Source organism: Epinephelus moara, chromosome 20 (genome assembly GCF_006386435.1).
Source record: "Epinephelus moara isolate mb chromosome 20, YSFRI_EMoa_1.0, whole genome shotgun sequence".
Taxonomy (NCBI): Eukaryota; Metazoa; Chordata; class Actinopteri; order Perciformes; family Serranidae; genus Epinephelus; species Epinephelus moara.
In genome coordinates, this window is record NC_065525.1 from 32,783,757 (window position 1) to 32,799,044 (window position 15,288).

The following is a 15,288-nucleotide window of genomic DNA, read 5'->3' on the forward strand; positions in this document are numbered from 1 at the left end:
TCGATATAGAGATACATTTATGTGCTGATTGCAGATAGTTGCATTGAATAGTGGTTTTTTGGGTATTTATTGCATCGTTAATGTGCCTGATATTCTGGAAACCTGCCTGTGAGGTTTTGGTGACATGTGCACACTGTCCGCCGGTCAGCCAAACTTCGGCTTACACCAGCTGCGCTCCCCCCTACGCTGACAGTAGACGTGGTTTCAGTTGGCAAGCTTTTAGAGCACCTTCGGCGAAGCCTTTTAGCACGAAACTGTAACTGCGCCAAGCTGGATCTGTCGACACCTCCCCCTGCTGCGCCGCCACACCCATCTCACCGCACCTCGGTCTGCCAAACTACCAAACTGAGCGCACCTCGGGTTGCGCTGCTTGAAACTAGCTCTGTCTAAGTGTGTCTGTGACTTCCTGTACGGACTGAAGGCTGCTGGAAACTGTCGGGAAACTGTCCGACTTCACCGCAGCTTTTTGCCACCGGCCCCCGCTGCGGCCGCCTGCTCTCGTCTACTTTCCAGGCGAGGCGCAGTTCATCTCGAACGAGCCTAGCGGTGTGAGAGAGTGGTACATCCTGTCAGCCGAGGGGTTTCCTATCTGTGCAGCCGAGCACCTCCACAGATTATTACATCCAGACGGTCCCGGTGTTTCCTCAGCAGGCTCCACTTCACTCAGCTTCACTCAGCTGCCCAACAAACCCGCTGCTTCTTCCCACTTTAACCTGAATAACAAACTGGGGCTCGGTGCTCTGGTTGGATCCAAACGGAGAGCCAGGGCTATCTGGGAAGCTAGTGGAGGCTAACTGGCTGTGCTTCCCTCCGGTCATGCTGCGGCTAACGCTCCGCTAGCCTCACAGCTCCGCCTTGCCAACAAGCCTAACAACAGCTATCCACATCGGCACGCTGTGTTAACGTCATGACTGACGCACTTACGTGACCAAAGATCGTCTCTGCCTGAGATGCACATTACTCTGCCAGGAAACCAGCCGATACCAGCATCGTTCTCCAGTAACAAAAAATGCATTTTTCGCTGGTAAAAAAAAAACTCGCCAGAGTGGCGAGTGGTCTTAAAAATTTGACAGCCAGAGACAAAATCTACCCGTAATTGGCGAGTGGCGAGTGTTAGTTTTGGACCCTGCTCGCATTTGCGACTAAAAATAGTTTTGAGCGAGCAAAATAGGCTTAAATCATTCAGCACGCTGTGCAGCAGCCTACAGATTTCAACCACCAGCAGAAACGAAAGGCGAATCCCACCGATTGTGGGTTGAACGGGGGTCACAGACACAGACAGTAATGTATTCCTGTCAAATATGGCGGCCATCAGCTTACCGACGACAAGTCGAGAAGTCGGCTCCAATAATATCCTCTTCTTGGCGTGTGGACTGCCCAGAAGTACCTGAACAGCCGAGCCAGCTGAACACAGATATGTGACGTGTTGATGTAGCCTATAATAGAAAAGTGATTTATCTCTTTATAAATGACAAAAGGCACATCTGCCTCATTTTCGCTGTGGTATCATGATACTACTCAGAACCATGATATTTTCATTGGTATTGTACAGTGGAATCCAATTTTGGTACCGTGACAACACTAATCTGGAGGGGGTTCATCTGCAAAAACTAATGAAAAACTAAACAATGATATTCGGTATTCGGTACTCGGTATTTGGCCAAGCGTTTAATATTATTCGGCTTCAGCTTCGGCCACAAATGTTCATTTTGGTGCATCCCTAAAATTAACAGTAATTTGGCAGCCCAATTGCACTAACTCTAAGGACCCGCTAGGGAGTCCCGGACCCCCTGTTGAAGACCCAGGTGTTAGGAAAAGACATTGGTTGACGTCAGTTACATCAGCTGTCTCGTATGACGAATGACTGACGTGACAAAATGACTCAACGTTGACTTTTAGTTTGACACAAGACCCTCCACGTCTCCTCACACTCACCCTAAGCAGACTTTCTCACTCTTTGTACAACGACCATTGCTCTGACAGTCTTACAGTGACACAGATGAGTTTACATTGCAGTTGGCTGCAAGCCCGGTGCGTCTCATACAGACGCTAAAGGGTGCAATTGTGTACTGCCCAAGCAGCGCTTTTTGACACCCTGTGAGTGAGACAAGACTGTCACAGGTCCTCTCAGTTCCCAGGAACAGGGTCCAAATTAGATTCAGTTTAATTAGGTCAAGTAAGATTGCATTGCTGGAGGTCTCAGGTCTGTGTGCCAAGTGGATCAACCTGGACAAGGAAAAAAAGTATTTATGCATGTTGGGTTTAGGATAGGCTTCTCATGAGTGGGTTTTGGATAGGGTCCTAAATCTGGGACTCTGTGAGGACCTCTAATTTGCAGGTCTGCGTCATCCAACTTTGGCAAGCTTCTGAAATTGCCAAGTCGTCAGCCATGCCCGCGTTCTGCGCAGATAAGCCAGGTGCGCAAAGGTGTGAAAGCTGTGAAAATTGTCAAGTACTTATTCTCTCTCCATTTTCTTCACAGCCTACTTGAATCTCACCCATCCACTCGGTACTGGCAGTGATAATGGTGGTGTACTTTCAAATAGGGCTGCAGCCAATGATGTTTTCATTATCAATTATTCACAATATCCCAAAGCACAAAGTGATGTTATGAAATATCTTATGTCAAAAAAAATGAAAAATATTCAATGAACTGTAATGTATGACTTGTCACATTTCAGATGTTCACTATTTTTGCTTGAAAAAAGTCTGAAAGTAGCTGCCAATAAAACGTTTGTTTTTTTTGTTTTTTTTGTTTGTTTTTTTTTTCCATTCTATTAATTGACTAATGGTCGCATCTCTTCTTTCAAAGATAAAAGTGCTGCCAAAATCCAGATCAAGTTTTAAACAACAGTCACACATATTTCCAGTACCTCAAAGCTGGTATTTAACACACATAAAGAAATGTGGCTGCCTGTGTGCAACCTGTAAATACTTTTTTTTATCATGTAGCTCATTGCTGATCTTTTGCACCACTGACTATCTCAACTTCTTCATCTTCAAAAAAGTATGTATGGTTTGGCAGTACTGAACTGGTAAAAGACGACTGTGTATTCACGTGAAACAAAGTGATGCCTCAAAACAAAACGCTCCAGTCTCCCTCCAGATTTCTCAGTGCCACACTGACCCACACTGTGTTTGCATAACAGCTTGCAAATAGTTAGAGAAAAAGGCAAACAGTAGACGGTGGTGATGCAACGTTAAACTAGATGTGATCCAGGATTACATCCTTTTTCATCACAAGAAAAAGGAGATCAATGATGCTCTTCTACACTTCTTGTTGTTGCTCCTTGTATGTGGTTTCTTTTCTGCTGTCAGCTTCTAAATAATTCAGGATCTGAGTTTTGTTACACTTTCCATGCAGCTTCTACAGAGAGGATGTTTAACTTTCTCTGCACAAACTTGCAGCTAAAGCCCTCGGCACTCTTGGGGTCATTTTCAAAGGCAGATTCTGGTAATTTAGTTGTAAATAAATTCATGTTATAAATATGGGGGGTGAAGGTTTTATGGTTTTGAGGAGCAAATACATTTTCCAAACCATTTTAACGGACTACTTGGTATAAACTTGTGCCGATAGCTAGCTTTGGTGTCTTGCATTTCAGCCACCCTCAAATTCAGACAAACCATCCATTATCATCCATGTTTCCAGCTCACGCTGTGTTCCTCTGTCATATGGCTGCCACTGATAAGAGCTTCAAAGTCACATTCAACCACAAGGTGTTCCTCACATTAACTTTGTAGAACCACTGTTAAATGCAAATGATTCATTGACAGAATCTGTAATAAATTACCATCACCTTTAACTAATTCATGGACAGGGACCGTTTATGTGCAATTTCCTCTGACACTATTAAAGGAATAAATCTGCCAAAGAACAGGAATAAGCGTGGCTAAGCAAAATGTGCCGCCACCCCATTAATCTTACTTAGTGGATGGATGGCGATGACGCAGCTTTGAATGTTAAGTGTACAGTGACAGAAGAAGAAGAGTTCATGAACTCCCAAAATGCATCATTTACAAGCAAACTGCTCCTCAGCATCTGTGCGCTGTGCTGAAGAAGCAAGTTCTGTGTAATTCATTAAATATTGGTAAAAACAACACTTTCCCTAAGAACAACATTTTAGTGCACTTGTAGCCTTTTTCTTTAATGCCCCAGCATAGTTTTATAATCAAATATCTACTGGGTATTACATTCTGTTTTAATCTCATTCTCAAAGGGACAAACTGATAAATTATGCTGCATTCAAACACTTCTCAGATGGTCCCATTTCCCAAGTTGGGAAGTTGCTCTATGAACTGGTGTTCCATGTGTTCATGAGCTTTTAAGTTGTAACATGGAAACATGGACTCTACAAAGAAGGTGTGTTGCATTATGCTTAAACAGTCTGAAGTTTTATATTACAAAGTGATTTTGTCTAACACTTGTTGCTGCACCAGTACATTCCTTAAACCATCTAAAATATTGCTTTATCTGACTTCTCATCAGTGTTAATGTTAATACATACATTGTCTAACTAATCTAGGTCACTCTACATGGACAGCATCTACCAGGTATAACCAATTACCGTATTACAAATTACATGTAAGCAAGAAATTGATATGCAACATATGAATTAATTAACAACACTTTTTACAGTGCAGCCAAACATCTGCTTTTGTCTGCCATGTTTCCTCGTATATGACTTCAAAGTTGGCAAGTCATGCAAGTTGTTCAACTTGAGGGGGTGTTCATGTGAATTTTCCCAGTCCAGAACTCATTTTTCCAATTATTCTGACACCACATGAATGCAACAAATTTCAGTTAAAGATTTATAAAAACAAATATATTCACTACCTATTATTAGCTCTGTCTTAAAAGTTTTGGAGTGCAGGGCATCAGTAAGCATTACATGCATTAATGGGTTTGTAATGTTGTAATACAAGATAGAACATGTAAATAACTAAATATTATTAAATAATTTATTTGTTTTTGGAAACATAATTCTTTCTGTGTTGATTGGTTTGCTTTCTTGAGGGCAGATTTCACATTTTTGCATGTTCAGTAGACCTGCTGTGGACAAAATGTCTCCATTTCCTTTAAATTAATGCCACATGACACACTAGTAGATTAAACTATTTTTTTCCATTATCAATTCTTTGAAAAACAACATAAACAATGAATCAAACCGATTAATAGAAAGACTGCTTTAGCTCAGTGGCTTATAATTCATCATTTTTGCCACTATGACTTGCTATAATAAATGGATTAGATGTATTCCAAACTTCTTAATGACAGCGTCAAGAGCAAACATTTCTCCTGTCAAAAGCAGAAAACTGTTGTCACTATAGGGATTTCGTCCAGCATGCCAATTTCAGTTAAAATTAATGCCCAAGCCATCCTATTATGTAAAGCTAAGGACAGATTTCAGGAGGCATCATGGGAGCTCACTGCCAGACAAGCTGTCCACACAGTAGGGTGGAACTTCCAGAAATCCAAATCAAATCTCTTAATCTTTCCTCTCTCCGCTTGTCTTGTTCCCATCAGGAGTCCCGACTCCCAGCAGCAGCCATGTGAGAGGAGCTGTCAACAAGCAGAGGATGCCCACGCCCAGCTAAAGCAGAGCAACCCCCCCTCCCTCCATCCCTCCCTCCCTCCCTCCCATTCTTTCCACATGAGGACGAGAAGATGACTATCACCAACCGGCAGTCCTTCAATGTCCTGACGGTCATCTTCCTCCTGCTGTCCACTGCAGGTCTGTAAAGTTTACTGTGTGCTTATCAGTGATTCTGCCTGACTGAGCCCGAAAAGTTCATATTTTCTTTCATAACAGGAGCCTCCAGATACTCATGTAAGCGTTTCAGGGTATGCTCGTATTATAGGCATGCTCAAAGCAGTTTCTACAAACTTTAGAATTTCCAAAAATGTCGTTATCATCCTTTACTGAGTGAGCCACTACTGCCATGAATTAAACACAGGAAACAACCCCAAAAGACACAGTTTTACGGATAGATGGAGAGAGATGTTGACATCTGATGGCCAGAAGTTAAGTCAGAGACACTTAACATCAAGGGACTTTGAAACATTTCTTGGCAAGGAAAGCTCTAAACCTCAGGGTGCTCTCTAAACGAGGCCATGCTGTGTAAAACTGTGAAGAGAGCACATTATAACCCCAAAAGATACAAAGAGAGGAACCAAGCCAACACATACCTTTGAGATATGAAATATACATTATGCACAAGGGAAAAGATGCCAACTCAAGTTTAAAAATGACAAAATAGGGCAAGAGGAGGATGCAGTGTTGGAGTGAGGAATCAGCACAACAGCAAACACTGCAGAGTGAAAGTGGAATGATGTTGAACGACCAACTCATTCAAAAGCAACTTTAAGCTTTAACTTCAACATGTATACGTAAAATGCATTCAGTGTTATACCTTCATTTCCACCATTTACACACCACCAATTGATTTCTGTTTTTCTATGTCTCCTCTGGAATAAAGAAAAGAACTGCCACTGCATTGAAAATTATAGACTGTAAACCAGAATCAACTGATAACATAATAAAGTAACCCATGCTTATTCCTCCAAATACCAATGCTTTGTCACGCCCCTTGGCGTCTCATACCAACCCTGAAGGCACCCTTTAGTGTCTTTATATGATGAACAGCGGTCTCCTGGGTTACACCTCGTAACATGTGGTTAACATTGTAAAAAGGTCGCAGTAGGTACATTTTTTACAGGGTTATATGGTAACTTGTAATATCACGTGCATAAATACAACCATACATAACTTACGTTACCTTACCTTAAAACACCGTAGACTTTTGGTTTCACATGTTGGAGACAAACAGTGGTCTCCTGGATTAAAGTCCAGTGTTTGTTTGGCACATCCACCTCATCTCCCTCCCACCCTGCTCAGACTTTCTCACTCTTTATACTATGTCAGCTGTTCTCAGCATCAAAAATCGCCTCCAATGGTTTACACGGAAGTTGGTTGAAAGCCTAGTGCATCTGCTAAAGACGCCAAGGGGTATGACGAAGCGTAAGTGACTGTACATCTAACCTCTTACTTATGGTGGAGTGGATTTATTTATATAAAGTTTAATTATGTTCTTCATCATTTATTTTTAACTTGTTCTTAAAATAGCTTTAATTTAATTGGTGATTGTATATACAGTACAGCCAGATGACAGTAATGGCTACAACTAACAACTATTTCACTATCAAATTTGTTGTTTGACCAACAGTCCAAAAGACACATAACTTGGAAAAATAGCAAGTGCTTGAAAAGCTAGAACCAGCATTTTTGCAACTGACTGATTACCAAAATTGTTGTTGAACTATTAACAAGTTAGTGGCATGCAGTTTGATGCTCCTTTATCTCATCCTTGCGCAGCAAAATGCACCAAGGACACTGATGTGACTGATGCTCATATTGAGCTGTTTTTTCATGTATTAGTAACAGCAATAACATACATCAGCTTAAAATCAGTTTTACAGTTTCAGTAGCCTCCAAATGAATGAGCCACTTATAAGTCAATATCACTTTTATATGCTCGGAGATTCACACTGAGAAATGAAATGCAATTACAATGAAGGCAACATTCTCTGTATGCTTCAGAGGAAAGACAACAAACTGTAGTGATGTCTGATTGTAGACATGAATAAATAAATATGATGTGTGAGCATCGACTGATGTTCAGATGTTGCGTGTTGTTGGGGGAGAGGGAGAGAGCCATGGCAGTTCTCAGACTGCAGGTTGTAAACATACTGTAAAGCAAGAGCCAAGCTGTTAACTGTATCCTACATTTCAAGAGGTGTTAATGAAATTAAGCAGGTGGCTGTTTACAACTGTAGGGTTTCCACAACCAGCTGTTGTTCATTTGAGAAGCCAGAGACTTCCCCTAAACTCTTCTCTTTCAAAAACCTTTAAGTTGTGCATCGTTAGAGGACTTCATGGTCCACTTCCGATGTTGAGGCCGTCTGTTTCCTTATTGCCAGGTCATTTAACTACAATCGGCTGACCCCTCCTTTACATGCAAGGATTATGGGATATAAATAACATGAGCTGGCTGAAGAGCCATTTCACGGATTCACAAACTTGTTCAGTCAATGCAAAGGTCAAATGAAGAGTTTCCTCTCACTATATAAACCACCCGTCACTTCTAATCCTACTGTGTCCTTCAGCACGGCTTCATTTCACCCCCTCTCCTGCTACGGGTTGTCGAAGGGAAGATGGCTGGCCACACCGAGCTCATTATAACCTGAAAGAGCTCTCTCCTTTCAAATGCTGATCTGTCCCTGCCTGAGATTACTGAAAGACTTCTATCACCCCGCAGCATAAGTGGACCTTGAACTAAATCACAGCAACAACACTTTTACTGCCAGATTTTTAGGCTGCGCTGATGAAAGGAAACACACACAAGATAAAGACAAATCACTTACAATGAAACTAATCTGGATACACTTCACATGAGATTGCATAATTTAATTTAGACTGAGAGTGATCAAGCAGAAGGAAATCAAAGAGGTTTTATTTATTGCAGAATTAGAAAATGACGAACATAAATAGAGCCACATTGGCACATCAGCATGGCTGATATCATCGTCCGAATTTAGCTTTTCTGGCACCCAAAAATTTAATCAGCACATTGCATCATTCTTGCAGTAAAGAAATGCCAAAAATATGTTTACGGTAATTTAGAAACATTGTCACCATTACATAGTCTGGGCCATCAGAGAGAGAGCAGCCAGGTTTACTTTTTAACTGGTACATATATTGGTCACAATCCTGTCTGCCAATGTTTAGGAGTATTTAAGGATCTTGATGTGTTAGCCTCATGAAGTTCTTGTTTTAGATTATTTTTAGGATTTTAGGTAACTCTTGGGTTGTTTAAATGTGCTATTGAAGTTGTTTCTAGGATGACAACCAAAAAAATAATCACTAAAGATGTTCTGATACCACTTTTTTCTTCCTGATATCAAATCTGATTCTTGAACTTGCGTATCGGCCAATACCAGGTACCAATCTGATACCATTGCGTTGATTACAAATGCAACAGCTGTATACTAACCCCTTATGGATATAAAATGATTGCTATCATTGTTGTACGGCAGGGCTCAACCCTTTGTAAAACATGCAGAGAATGAGCACCATAGCACTTTCTTTTATTATCTATTTTAACATTTTGCGAATGGCCAACGTTACACTTTTGACTAGATATGAATTATTCCTCCCCGCCCTAAAAAGTAGTTGCCAATGGCTGCACAGTGTAACTTGCTGTGTATGCTACCGTTTTAGAGCGGTGTACAATCGATATCCAGGCAACCAGCTGTTTTATCTGGGTGTAAAACTACTTTAAAGTTTATCAACAAATTACGTGGTATCAGATTAGTGCATAGGCTTGTGTACTCACCAATACCCGATCAAGTATTTTAGGCAGTATCTGAGACATTTCTGATATACTGGTACTGGTATAAGAACAACTCCAATAATCACATTTCTATTTAACTCTCATTTGTGGCATATTTTGTGTTTTCTATCATGTGTTGTTTTTGCTGTAATTGTTGCCTGTCTTGGTCAGAACACTGTAATTTCAAGGAGGCTTGCCTGATTAAATAAAGGGTACAAAAGTTTCTATTGTATATCAATATGCATGAGTCTATCTCCAGGCAAACTGGAGCATTCATTCTTAGTCTTATTACTAATAACACAAAGTGAAAGGATGCTTAAATGTTGATACTCATTGGTTTTGAAGGTATTGAGCTTTTGGGATTGTCCTGGTCCATTGTGATATGTATTAACTATCATCATCCCCGTAAACTGACACTAATCATATCTGGTTCGTGTCTCTGACAGATTGGTAATTTATTATTATCAGATGGAGTCTCAGCTGCTGTAAAAAAGTAGATTCCTGTGATTTCATTTTCAAGCATAAGTTTATTGGTTGCCAGATTCTATAACAAAAACAATATATATTTTTTTCCCTTTGTGGCAGCGAGGATGCAGATTTATCTCCTAAAGCTGCAGGGACTTGAAAGTGCAGCTACAGATGAATGCAAATACGCCAGAGTGCTGTTTGTATCACACATGTTTGCATTACTCCATAATAAAACTTGGGTCACTTAAGCTTTAAAGGAACATATAAAGAGACTGGTGTTTCTTTCATCTGAGATCAGTTCACAGAGAAATGTGGAGAAAAAATATTATTCTGACTTAACATATTCTGTAACCAGCCTAAGGAGCACGTTTGTCGTATGTTTGCGTAATGACCTAACAGATTAGATTTACTCAATATTTCTTGTCCTCCTTTAAGAATAAAGGTGACTGACCTTTTGCCTTCAGGACCTCTATGCTTAATGTGATTTCTCTTATCTCATTGTTTAGCTTGCATGTTCCTTGTCCTACATCATTATTATTACAGGCACTTTCTACAGTCAATAATCTATAAGTCTAAAAAATGGTTGTCATTTTTCAAAATAGAGAGACTAACACAAACTCTGCCTTAAAGGTCAAGAGTCACATTTCACTGATAGTCTCTGTTTCCTGCTGTACTAAAATACCTCCTGTCTGACATTTCTGAGTCCATTTTACATCCAAATCTTTGTCTTCTCCTAAACTGCAGCCCTCTCAGCTCGTTACCGAGTGTGTGAACCCTACTCCGACAACAAGGGGCATTACCATTTCGGCTTTCACTGCCCACGACTCACAGACACCAACAAGACCTACATGTATTGCTGCCACCACAACAACACCGGCTTCAAATACTGCTGCAATGAGACTGAGTTCCAAATGGTCATGCAGAAAAACCTCACCACCGACTCAGACGGTTATGCACATAAGTAAGTACAACAAAATAACAATAATCAAACTGCCATTTCTGCCTTTTTGACCTCTTTACACACCTTCGTCTGCACCAGTCATAAATCCTATTTTTTTCTGGGTTAGGTTTAGGATTATTGGGTTATTGAAGATTTTAATTCAAGGTAAATATAATAAAATAAAAGGGGGAGGTGGGGGGGGGGTGTAAATTCTAGTGTCCATCAATAGTCTGCATGTGACGTGTTTAGGGGACATCTGTAGTTTGAAGCTACAGGGGGTTACACTTGGGTTTACTACTAACTTGTATAAACAGGCAAAACCCTATCTTCTCCTTCTTTATTTAATATGTAGAATGAATTAAATTTTCACAATAAAGTTTTGGGGAAAAAAACTTCTTATTCTTCAGTTATATTTACGAAAAATAGGACACTTGACAATGAGCAGAACCACTTTGCACATTAAAAAAAGGTACATTCTGATTAAGTGCTTTAGGGCATGCAAACGCACATCTTATTGGATCCCTTTATTTGCCGTCCTTATAAACAGTTAAGAATCTCTAATCAGAATTATTTCAGTCAGATTATTGTCCATGTAACCACAGCTGTTGTGACCCAAAAAGCCCTCAAGGATTGCAAAGCATTGCCAAGACTGCTGCTCAAAATTTATTTCTCTAAGAAAAGAAAATGTTTAGCAATTTTCAGTCTGCATCTGGGTCTGTATCAAAATACACACAATGATGGACAGTCGGTTATGTTGATGTTGGAGAACAAATAAATCCATGGATTATAAAAAGGGCTTCACAGGCCTATGGGCCGAGGATGTAGAGAATGTTTGATTTATAGTTATTACCTTATTGATCTACTTATCATTTCAGCTGTAAATTAATGCAGGAATTAGAGCTGCAATGATTAGTCGACTGTTCGATTAGTCGATCAACAGAAAAATAATCTCTAACTATTTGTAAACTGACAAATTGTTAACTTAAATTTACATTTAAAATAATGGCAGTAAATGCTGTTTTAAGCCTCTCAAATATGGAGATGTTCCTGCTTTAAGTCCTTTTCACACAGAGCGCGCAAAGCACAGACCTCCGCCGACGAACCCATTCATTGTGTATGTGCTGCGCTCGAATTGAAATTTTTTTTAATTTCACCGCAACGCGCTGTGACGACACCTCGGCACGTCCAATAGCAGAGAAGAGTCTGAAGTAGACCCGGAAGCGGTCGCCATGGAGCTGTAGCTGCTGAACGAGCCTGTACTCCCCCAAATCCTGTCTTGCGCGCCTTGCTCTCCGCTTGCTCTGCGCCCTACCCTGCGGTGGGCGCCGCAAAAATCGCGCTCTGTGTGAAAGAGGCTTTACACTGTTTTAAATCATATGAAATTAAACATGACAAAACAAGACATTTAAAGACATAACCTTGGACTTTGAGAAACTTTTTCCTGACATTTTATTGATCGAAAGACCAATTAATTAATCTAGAAAATAATCAGCCAATTAACCAATAATGAGAATAATCGTTAGTTGCAGTCCTAGCAGGAATAAAGCAGAATATTTACCTCTAAGTCACTTGGTTCAGGAGTAATAAGCCATAATATTAGGTGTTTTTTTAGTGGCCACACTGTGGTGACATCCACATGAAAAGCTTCTCAGTTCTTCTTTGGCCCATGATGGAATTTCCCACCAAATTACATTGAAATCTGTGGTGTAATTTTTGAGTTATTCCGCAAACCCCAAACAAACAGGACCAAAGCATCACCTCCATGACTTGGTGGAGATAATTAGGGAAAAAATAATGTGCTGAATCCTGAGTACAGTTTTATGGGAACAGCTATGGCGGAACAAAAGGTTTCAGACATGACATTTCCTCAGATCAGATGAAAAAAAAGCCTGTTATAGTCTGCTTGTTCACAAACGCTTCGCTCCCTCGACAGTATTGCACTCATTGACACCGTTTGCCTCTTACTCAGAGGGTTTGTTGACATTGATCCACACCTACAGAGGCATTCAGAACCACCACAGAGAAGAGCAGATGCTGAAAGCAGTTGTTGTGTTGTGAGTGGGACACCTGCACACGATAGCTCACAAAGGCTGATGTTAAGTGCAGGCTATTATATCAAGCATCACTATGGTATCCTATCATACAGTAGTACAGAGATCCATGCAAGACTTGGAGTACTTTGTAGTATTCTTAATGGTAAACTACATTACACTTGCCAAAATATGTCAATATATTGTCACAGTGGACGAATAAAACTCGACGACACATTTATTCATTGCAGGATAAACAGATTTAAGCATGCAGGACACAGAAAAATGAGCTTGTTGTTCTGTGGGAGCTCTCAGCTCTCTGTACTAATGCCCTCCCAGCATGCCTCTGTCTCGGGTGGTTCAGATTGCCCTGCAGCAGGTCATGATATTTCATTTAGCGTCAGATGGCCTGTTGGGCCACTCTTTCATCCTGGTTCACATGGGCAATAGGACTGCGGGTATGATATTTAACACTGGCCAAGCGAGATAAACTGGCCGTAATTCTGCTCTGTACTCACACTGCGTGGAGAAAATGGCATTATAGTTTGAGATTTACTTCAGTTCAAGGTAAAAGTGAAGGTGTTTTTTGTCTGAGGTGTTCACGAGTCAGTGCTTTATAGCATATAGCTCTCCGTGTAGTTACAGAGTAGGTGAAATGATGCAGAATCGAAATAGATTCAGAGTGGAAGAGTCATCTGAGAATAGCATTTTAAAAAAGCAACAGAAGCAGCTAGAAACCTCTGACAGATAATCAATTGCTTCTGCTTTCCCTCTCTGAGGAAGCTGTGTTAAATAATGAATAACATTAGTTTTAGTTGTGTGGTCATGATCGATCCCAAAGACTGTGCACATATTCTTGTTTGCTTACCCTAAGGTTGACTGAAATATAGCCTGTTGCCCCCTCAAATTACCTGAGTAGACATACAAACTAAATTATAGTTAAATGTCTCGGACGCAGAGGTGAAGAGAGCCAAATGCAGTTAAGGATACGTTTAGATTTAAGTGCAGGAGTGGCATTTGCCAGCCATAGTGCTCTTTCGAGCAGCACAGATCGTCATTTTTAAAGCCATTTATTCTGATAAATATCCCAAGGCCACATCGTTCTCAGACAGAAGTGGATTCACTTGATTAAGTGAACTTGAAGCACTTGGACATCACTTTTTGTAAGGCCTTCTATCAGTGCAGTCAAACAAATTGCAAAGTGTAGAAAAAAGATGGGTTTCCCTCCAAATACATTCCTATTTCAGAGTAATATCCTGTGTCATCTCTGTCTCTCGGAGTCAAAATTATAGTATTTAATCTTGTACAACAGAAGCATCCTAATAGTACTGAATCACTTTCAATTTTTGTTATATTCCTCAACTAAATGTCCTCAGCACTATTGAAACAGAGACATCACATCCAGATATTTAGTATCCCTGGCTGCTATAGCAAAATGCTGCCTCTCAAATTTCTCAGGAAACTATTTCAGCGCATTTACCTTGCTGTACTTTTTGGATGTGGGTGAACTAAAACAAAGTTCAAACGTGCAACATAAATCCAGCTGGATCATGTAATACATGACAAAATTTATGAGAGGTTAAAAGTAGGAGCACTGATTTTTTTCAGAGGCACCACAGAGGAGCCAGTATGAGATGGATTAAAAAGTGTCTTGTACTAATGAAATTCTTTGTCCAATTTAAGAGGCAGTATTTAAAAAAGCAGCAAATGGAACAGATGGAGGGTTTTTTAGTAATTCATTTGTTTATTTAGCTAGTTTTTACCAAGGGAGGATTTGATGAATGCCTTGGTCTTGCCACATGAACAGCAAACAGTCACACCTGGCAGCTCTATCACAGCTATTGGGATTTAAGGGCCCAGCTGAAGGGTAGCTCTGAGCATGTGAGTGTTTATCATCATCTTTCCCAGATTACGCTGTGCTAATACTCCCAGTCTGTCCCTCCCGCAGTAATTATACAGCCCTGGTTGGTGTGTGGATCTACGGCTTCTTCGTCATGGTGCTGCTGGCGCTGGACTTTCTCTACTACTCAGCCATAAACTACGAGCTGTGCCGGGTCTACCTGGAGAAATGGGGTCTTGGAGGACGCTGGCTGAAGAAGGCTCGGAGTCAGTGGCAAAGGTCCATGCCAGACGAGAGCGAAGCCCAAGCTCAAGCCCAGCCCATGGTCCCCAGCCACTACCAGCCCAGACACAGCCTCAGAGGGGAGAGCCACAGCCCCACACTCCTGCCCTACAACACATCCACCGCATGGTGAGTCACAGTCTGTCACATGACGACCGCCAACCCGCAGTTTGGCACGCATGTCTACTGTAAAGCTGCAAGAATCAGCAAATCGTGAGCTAAGATTTACGTCACAAATCACCTGGCTAACCACAGCTGGTGTCTTCATGGAAATATCTCCATGGGAGCGTTGGCTGCATGCAAATAATAATTTATACATAGCAGTGAGGTAGCTGGAA

At 40.9% G+C, this 15,288-nt stretch overlaps 1 protein-coding gene across 2 annotated transcripts in view; it reads left to right on the forward strand.

Moving 5' to 3' along the window:
* shisal1b (shisa like 1b) overlaps positions 1–15,288 on the forward strand; it is a 49,796-nt gene that overhangs the window by 21,547 nt on the left and 12,961 nt on the right. Inside the window, exons 2-4 of one of the 2 annotated variants that reach the window (XM_050074110.1) lie at positions 5,525–5,732; positions 10,603–10,819; positions 14,777–15,083. In XM_050074110.1, the coding sequence (XP_049930067.1) occupies positions 5,666–5,732; positions 10,603–10,819; positions 14,777–15,083 (591 nt within the window). In that variant the 5' untranslated portion in view covers positions 5,525–5,665. Of the gene's footprint in view, positions 1–5,524; positions 5,733–10,602; positions 10,820–14,776; positions 15,084–15,288 lie in introns of those variants that run through there. The other variant, XM_050074111.1, reaches the window with a different exon arrangement.